General features: G+C 44.8%; 1 protein-coding gene and 1 long non-coding RNA gene across 3 annotated transcripts in view; one reads left to right on the forward strand and one right to left on the reverse strand.

Annotated features, from left to right (window-relative positions):
- Positions 1–8,779, reverse strand: part of PAQR8 (progestin and adipoQ receptor family member VIII) — a 62,843-nt gene that overhangs the window by 12,893 nt on the left and 41,171 nt on the right. The window contains exon 1 of one of the 2 annotated variants that reach the window (XM_008594296.1): positions 989–2,222. In XM_008594296.1, the coding sequence (XP_008592518.1) occupies positions 998–2,197 (1,200 nt within the window). In that variant the 5' untranslated portion in view covers positions 2,198–2,222 and the 3' untranslated portion in view covers positions 989–997. Of the gene's footprint in view, positions 1–935; positions 2,223–8,779 lie in introns of those variants that run through there. The other variant, XM_008594356.1, reaches the window with a different exon arrangement.
- LOC103609956 overlaps positions 2,154–8,779 on the forward strand; it is a 10,951-nt gene continuing 4,325 nt past the window's right edge. Inside the window, exon 1 of the long non-coding RNA XR_552179.1 lies at positions 2,154–2,241. This is a non-coding gene — a long non-coding RNA (uncharacterized LOC103609956). The remainder of the gene's footprint in view (positions 2,242–8,779) is intronic.

Here is an 8,779-nt window from a genome sequence, read left to right on the forward strand (position 1 = left end):
AGTAGTAGCGCCACTCGTGCCCTGTGGGGCGGTAGCCGGTGCGGATGTAAGGCTCCCGGAAGAGCTGGGGCACATCCGTTTCCGGGACGGTGCAAGGCATCTTGGGCAGCCCGTCCTCCAGGATCTTGGGCAGGCGGCGCAGCTGCTGCCCGCTCACCGACAGCGTGCTCAGGCGCTCCAAGATGGCGGTCGTCATGGCGGCCTCGCCGGCCCTCCGCGCAGCGCGGGCAGCACAGGGGGCGCAACCTGAGGAAAAGAAAGGAGAATTGGCAAGGCTGCAGTGAGACACGAACGCAGCTAAGACGGCCAAGCAACTGTGGCTCTTCTTCATGGGACGTGGCTTTCTGGTGCAGTAGGGGAAGCAGGGAAATATAGGTAGGTAGGTTCTAACTCTCATTTTCTTAATCTGTACAGTGATGGAGTTGGACCAAGATCCCTTTACTGCCCCCAAAATCTGAGTCTGTATCTACTCCACCCTACACTGTGAGGCAAAGACACGTCTTGTATAATGGGAAGGTTAGCCAACCTAGCATGACTTAATGATATCAATGATTTAATGATAAAGAAGATTTAATGAAATCTAGGTTACCTAATTCTGCTAAAAGTAGGCATGAAGATGGTTCTCCTTAATTCAGTGTCCCATTAATCTTAGCCAAGATTCCTTCACTTCCTGTGCCTTGTAAGACTATGATCCATAAGGACAAGGAATACGCCTTTTATTACCAACAAAGCTCTTGAATCCTTTGCCTTTCAAATGCTGTAGCCACAACATATCCTTGGAAACACGTATTAATTTAAAAGCCAACCTTTAAAAATAAAAAGTCAACTTCTGTTGTATCAAGTTTTCCCCAAATCAGAATGGGCTGCCTCCACACCTTGCCCCACCTGACAGTCTCAGGAATCTTTCTTGGTCAGTCTGGCCTAGTCAACTTCTGTTGTATCAAGTTTTCCCCAAATCAGAATAGGCTGCCTCCACACCTTGCCCCACCTGACAGTCTCAGGAATCTTTCTTGGTCAGTCTGGCCTTGACCTTGTGCCTCAGGAGGGCTGCGGTGGCAGCACTGCAGGCGGCCAAGAAGAAGAAGGAGAGGCAGGCCGTGTAGACGGACATAGGACCATGGCGCTGCAGGAAAATCTCCTGCCGCCCCTGGTAGTCCAGGAGTATGGCCTCCAGCTGGGAGAGCGTGCAGATAGACAGAAAGGCATGGAAGATCTGATGCCCGTGGCCCACAATGTCACAGGAACCCGGAAAGTACTTCTCAGGCACGGGACAGGAGAAGAAGTAGGCGCTAACCAAAAAGAAGAGGATCTGGAGGGTGTGGTACCAGGCGGCCTGCTCCTGGCAGCCAGCCAGGTGGCAGAGTGCCACACGGTGTGCCACAGGGCTGATGTCTAGGATGAAGGCCAGCCCTGCCGGCACCACTTGACAGATCTTCCTCATGACAGGGTAAGGCCTCCGGTAACGATACTTGGCATAGCAACAGCCAGCACAAGATAACCAGCCACAGAAGGCAGCTGCTGGCAAGAAAAAAAGCCAGAACCGCTCGTACCAGGCCTGGTCGGAGCTGTAGAAGAAGTGGGCCAAGGCACTGCCATATTGGTAGACGCTCACGCCAACATAGTCCACAAAGTAGAAGGTGTAGTGGGAGAGCTCAGACTTGGACTGCAACAGGTGGGCCAGAAGGCTGCACGTGAGGTAAGTGATTGAAGACAGGATAAAGAGGAGCAGGGGCAGGGAGTGGGTAGAGGCCCATGGCAAGGCCTCAGCCTCCGCAAAGGCCCAGAATCGCAAGAGGACGGCCAGGGCCGCCAGCAAGTGGGTCCACACGTTGACCACCTCATTGTGTTTCTGAAAGAGGCTGAAGAAGTAGTAGCGCCACTCGTGCCCTGTGGGGCGGTAGCCGGTGCGGATGTAAGGCTCCCGGAAGAGCTGGGGCACATCCGTTTCCGGGACGGTGCAAGGCATCTTGGGCAGCCCGTCCTCCAGGATCTTGGGCAGGCGGCGCAGCTGCTGCCCGCTCACCGACAGCGTGCTCAGGCGCTCCAAGATGGCGGTCGTCATGGCGGCCTCGCCGGCCCTCCGCGCAGCGCGGGCAGCACAGGGGGCGCAACCTGAGGAAAAGAAAGGAGAATTGGCAAGGCTGCAGTGAGACACGAACGCAGCTAAGACGGCCAAGCAACTGTGGCTCTTCTTCATGGGACGTGGCTTTCTGGTGCAGTAGGGGAAGCAGGGAAATATAGGTAGGTAGGTTCTAACTCTCATTTTCTTAATCTGTACAGTGATGGAGTTGGACCAAGATCCCTTTACTGCCCCCAAAATCTGAGTCTGTATCTACTCCACCCTACACTGTGAGGCAAAGACACGTCTTGTATAATGGGAAGGTTAGCCAACCTAGCATGACTTAATGATATCAATGATTTAATGATAAAGAAGATTTAATGAAATCTAGGTTACCTTTAAGGGTATGGGGTTTTTAGATGTTATTAAAATGTAATCATCAGGCAGGCTCTAATAGCATTAAGTATTATAAATATTATGTTGAAATAGAATTATAAATATTGATATTACTAATGATAGCCTACTTTTTTTAGCACCCACTTACTCTTATTAAACTGTCCCCTAATTTCACTGGTAACTTGAAAATCTGAGGTAAGCAATTGACTAAACCTCAAAGTAAGGACAGGCAAGTGATTCATCAGTTAGGTTGGTGAAGACCAGTGCATATTCTGGGATTTTTTTTTTTCTTTTTTAGACTCTTGAAAAGTTTATTAACATTATTATTATAAGAAATTATTCAACTTTTCAGGCTTTATGAAGTTATTGTTTTAAAGATTAACTTTAATACAAAAATCCTCATGTTAACCAATTAGACATGTATAAACCTTTTAAAATGATATTCTGGGATATTTTAATAGCTAAAATTAACATGTGGCTTAAATTTAACATAAAATCTAATTACAAAGATTGTTGGTTTTCTTCTTAAATTACACTCTGGAAAGCAAGTAGTTTTGAATTTGCCTGTCCTAGGTACTCAGTGAATTTCAGGCCTCAGAAATGCTAAATGTACACTTGGAATATCTAGGTGACGGATGAGCCAAATGAGCACAGCAATTATTTAATAAAATATTTCATAAAATGGCTGCAAATTTGCATATGAAGTTACTAGGCAAAGAAATAAATTTTTCAGCATATCTACAGTTACCCTTTGTACTCTGCATTTCCTAAACTCTTTTCTTTAGAAGAGTTCAATCCCTGATTTATCTAAATGGTCCCCTTCCTTTGGAGACTCTTGCCTGGAAGAAATATAGCAAGTGCTGCTCAGGGTACTACTAATTTTAGTGAAGAAAATGTAATCTTCCTATTCACACTTAATATCAAAAAGACAAAAAATACCTAATCAGGTAAAAAATGTAGGGAATGAAAATAAAATTTAAAAGAAATTCAGGGACACCTGGAGTCAAGCCCTGATTTTGCTATTTGTTGGGTGACTTTGGGCAAGTTATAGAACACTGTAAGCCTGAATTTTTTTCATCTGTAGAATGAGGGTAATAATTATACATATCGTATGGGTCATTGTGATGGTTAAATGAGAGAGTCAAAACAAAAAAAAGAAGTGGATAGTACTTTGCATGGCCCAAGATACATGCTCAGGAAATGTTAAGTATTGCTGTTATTTTTATTACTATAAGCTAGGCTCTGTTCAAGGTACTAGGTACTAAGGATATAAAGACTGGTAAGATAGGCTCCCTGCCTTTGAGGAAGTCAGAATCTACTGGAAAGACAAAGTGGGAAGTGATGACAAAAATGTGCACATTAAATGTTCTACTAGAGGCAAGCACTGGTTTATAGGGTCTCTGAAAAACACAACCAAAATAAAAGGCAGGGTTGGGGGCAGGGCTCTCTAAGTAACCTCTGAACTGAGTCTTGAAGGAAAAGTCAGAATTCCTGAGAGAAGATCAGGTGGGAAGAGACTTCCAGACGGACAGCAAGGTCAAAGAACTTAACTTTACTCAAGATATGGTCCTCACTCTGCTGAATGTTTGTCCCCTCCAAAGCTCATGTGGAAGTTTGATCCCTAATGTGGCAATGTTGAAAGGTGGGGCCTTTGATGAATGGATAAATCTATTCATGGATTAATGGATTAATTTGTTAATAGATGACTGGGCTATCACAGGAGGGGCACTGGCGGCATTATAAGGAGAGCAAGTGAGCACATTAACTTGTGACTTACCCTGTTGCTATGTGATTTCCTGCACCACTTTGGGACTCTGCAGAGTCCCCATAAGAAGATCCACTCCAGATGTGCCCCCTTGGCTTTTAACTTCCCAACTACTAAAACTGTAAGAAATAAAATTTGTTTTCTTATAAATTACCCAGTTTCAGGTATTCTGTTATAGGTGACAGAAAATGCACTAATACAGGCACAGAAAGCCCAGAGCATCTGATAAGGTCATACCAGTGTAGTTTGCAGTATGACATTGATGCCAGAGAAACCTGAGCTCCAATCCTGAGCCCTATCATCAACACAAAAAGCTGCATGACTCCAGCCTGAGCTTTGTCATCTGTGAAGTAGAATTAATGATAGAGAAGCTGCCTCACAAGGCTGATGCAAAGGCTATGTGACGTAACGCCTGTAAAGCGTTTAACAAAGTGCTTGGTTCCGAGTCTGCGAAAACATTTTCTATGACTGTGACCATGGCTGGTGTGAGACGCAGGAATGGTTCATGAGTGGATTGCCAAATGCCCCCTCTGTACCTTGTACCTACTTCTGTTGCAGCCCTGTAACCCCATATTGAGGCATTCATTTAGCCAGCACCTACCAGACAGTGGCCTCCTACCAGGAATGGGCTACAAGCTAGTGGTGCTCAATACAGAAATTAAGGACACCAAGAGAAATGTATTAAGGACTACAGAGTCATCCAGAAAGAGAAACACAAAGAAGGAGTATGTGAAAAAGAAAATGATCATCAAAACACCTTAATTGATTTTTTAAAAAAGGAAAATAAAGCTAAGCAGTGCTTCAGCTATCAGCCAGCAGAGGGATCTGAGTGCCTGGGAGTTAAGTTCTGGATGGAAGCTTCTCCAGCCGACCTCGGTGGCTGAACTGCAGGAATCAGCCTGGGATATGGGATGACTTTTCAGGCTGTTCTGTTGCTGTTAGCAACATACAGTCTAGGGGAACTGGACTTGTTGGAGCTCTAGGCAATTAAGGTGCTCTATTCTTTAGATACAGGCTTCTGCTATCTCTTATGAAGCAGAGAGGGAAATCAGGTGAAATTACTACTCTAATTTTATGTTTGGGAGAAACTGAGGTGAGTCACTGGGGATATGAAGCGAGGGATAAGGAAGCAAGAGTCCTTAAGATGCTCCCAAATAGGCCCCATCTACATGCCACATAAAATCAGGGTATTTCCATCATCTTTGGGCACCCACTATCAGACAATTCTGCACCCAGAGTTAAATAATATATAACTGCACAATTCCTAATTATCTTTGTATCCTTTAAAATATCACATAGCAGGTTCTTACAAACCGACAACTCAACTGAATTTCTGAAGACTAAAACTTTGGGTTTTAGATGTTTAGTGGTTGGAATCCATCACGATTCAGACCTGGGAACTAACTGACATCTGTCTGTTCTGAGGGAAAAAGGACAGAGTGCAATGCTGCCTTATTATTGGTCTCTAGAAAACCATGACTACAGAGCTCTAACCAAGATAGTTACTGCAGTCCTCATACCACCAACCTCCCTGATAGCTTTATGTATACAAATCCTTTTCAGAAAGTTATTTCTACTTAGCTCTTAAAGTAGGAAGAGGTTTACAGAACTAAGAAGCAGAGAGATATAAGACCAAGAGGATATTAACTTTAACTTCCAAGAAAAAGGTGCACACACACACAAAAAGTTGACAGAATCATCATTTCTGTTGCAAATGAGATCTTTAAAATGCAGCCACACTAGTCTGAGGGTCTCCTTAATAACTCCATCCTCTGGAGTGTGAAACCTAATACCCACAGAGAGACATGGTAGTCAGGGACCCAACCCCCATGGCCTCCAACTCAGAATATGATTCCTTATCTCCCTCAGCAATGAGGGTGTTGCAGAGATCTAAGTCTTCTATCTGGGTGAAAAGGACTTGAATTTCCCTTTGGAAGTGCAGGGTCATGAAAAATTCTAAACTTTGGTAAGAAAGAGAGGTGGTTATTTCTTTGTCCTTTCCTTAGCAACTACCTCTTCCCCTGCCCTGAAATTCTCCCTTTGACAGCAGCCAGCACAGTGTAAAAAAATAATCTAAGTGATTCATTTTCAGAAAGGGGTCGCTGAATAGATAAAGTTCTCCTTCAGATGGTAATGAGTTACCAGCCCTTAATTGTTTACTTCAAATGGATAAAATTGTCCTTGAGATGGTAATGAGTTAATAGCCCTTTATTATTCTCTTCATTTCCTAATGTTTCTCTTTTCACAGGGTTTGGGGTGGGCCTTTTTCACGGGCTTGTCCTGAGCCCTCAGAGAAATTTCCTACAAGGGGGTAGTAAATTGGGGTACTTTTAGACATCTGGGAAGATTGTGCACCCCTAGTACTCTCAGCCAATGAGGAGGTGGGAGCAGGGACTTGCACACTAGGAAATAAATTTCTTGTTACAGCCCTTTTCTGTGTGCCTGTCCGTCAGACACCTGAATCTTGCAAGGCTGTAATTAAAGTCTCCCTTTGCTGTACCTCATGTCTCTGTGTCCATCCTTTGGCCTTGGACGGGTGAGGGTGTTTCTCATATATAGCCACAGTGATGGTAATGAGTTATAATTATTTTATCATCCTTAACCTCAGAAGCAACTGTCTGGTGGGATCTGACCAGCCCCTTAGACAAGCCTTTAACCAAGCCAGAGTGAGCACTGCTTCCAGAAACAGGCTTCAAAAAGGGCCAGCTGTAAAATTTGATCCTGTTTGGAGGAAACCACATATTGGCATCATAATGTGGAGACAGGCACATACCTCCTAGGCTTCCTGTGTGGTGGCTCTGAGTAGGGTCCCCTCCCTCACTCCTGGCCTCTGTCCCCATGCACTCCTACCCAAACTGATGTGGCTGTCAGCTGACCAACATGGTACCTTAGAATGATCTCCCTTGCACAGGGTTCATTCCAACTCCTGAACAGTTGAAATTTAAGTCTTCCTTAAGAATCCTCATGGATAAGTTCAAGTCTTAATCATTTTGATCAGCCAGAAAGCTTTTTCAGAGCAAGAATTATATGCTCAACACTATTCCAGGCCACAAAAGCCACAGAGGAAGAATAAAATAAGAACCCTTACCTCAAGAACCTTATAAGAGTCAAACTTTGTGAGTCAACAGCCAACATCACCAGATGGCACGGAGTCAAGTGTACAGTGAAATACAAACAGGTCTCCACAGAGCAGAGCACGCTTGGGGCACGCTGGGGCAACCATGGGAAAAATGGACTTGCATTAGGCCTGGAAGGGTGGGTAGAGATTAGACAAGTGAGGATTGGGCCGCCTTGGTGGGTCTGTGAGCAGAGGGGCTGATGGGGAATAATGAGGAAGGGAATGGAGTAGGTGCAGTGGCGTTAGTGAAGGTTTACGTTTGATGTTGAATTAGAAAGATGGGAGTCATATCTCTTCCCTGAAGCTTTTAGCTTGTTTCAATACTTATCTCCCATGAGCTCTGCAGGATTCCCACTGCTAATCAACGCATCCTCTCTTGGCTTAAATGACAGTACCCTCTCTGGCTCTGCCTCAGTTTTCTTCTGCCACAACTCTGTCAATTGTGGTGTTCAGAGGTTCCACTATCTGCTCCCTTTTCAGCATCTATGGTGCCTCTCACACAGGTACTTCTCCCAGGCCCCTAGCTTCAGTTAACACCTGTATCAGCTAATTCCCAAATATGCCTCCAGCCAGATCTTTCCTGAGGTTTGGATTCAAATATCCAACTGCTCTGGATGTGTTCAACTGAATGTCCGAAGGGCACTTCAAACTCAACATTTTCAAACATCTCCTCCAGCCTAGACTTGACCCTTTCCCTACATCTGTCTAATCAGCCATCTAGGCCTGCAGATTTTATCTCAGCATTTCTGGAATCTACTTGCTCTTTCCATTTCTACTGCTCTCCCTTAATTCAGGCCTTCAAAGTAACTTATGTGGATGATGGCAACAGCAATCTCATAACTGACCTTTCTTCCTTAAGTGATGGCTCCTCTGCCTCACATCCCCAACCCTCACTTCATTCTCCAAAGTACTTCAGGGCGAGTTTAAAAATGGAAATCTGACTGTCATTCCTCTCCTCAAAATCCCTCAGTAGGTCACCATTATTTGTTTATAACACAAACTTTAAGTCCTTAGCATGAAAACACCCCCTTTCTCTGTTGACCTTCCTATTCCAGTCTCCTCCCCTGGAGCCCATCCCCCAAGCTGCTTTGGGGGCTGGGATCATAAAGCTAGGAATTCTTCAAAAGTTCCACACTCTCTATCTCTGTGCTTGCAACCTTAGTATCTTCAAGCCCAGCAACTCCAACTTATTTTCAACACTCTGTGCAGAAGCCAGCTCTGCCCAACTGGGTTGGGACTTTCCCCAGCTCCCACCATACCCTGGCCTTGCTTTCCCCAGCACGCTTCTTTCCTGGGGCCATGATCACTGGTTTAGTCTGCTCACTTCCCCATTAGCCACAAGCTCCCTTAAGCGTCCCGGACTATATAGTGTGGAAGTCCCTGTGTCAAAAATAGTATACAGCATATGGAAGATACCTAATAATTATGTACTGAATGAAGA

The sequence above is a fragment of the Galeopterus variegatus genome, unplaced genomic scaffold (assembly GCF_000696425.1).
Source record: "Galeopterus variegatus unplaced genomic scaffold, G_variegatus-3.0.2 Scaffold13, whole genome shotgun sequence".
In the NCBI taxonomy this organism is placed as follows: domain Eukaryota; kingdom Metazoa; phylum Chordata; class Mammalia; order Dermoptera; family Cynocephalidae; genus Galeopterus; species Galeopterus variegatus.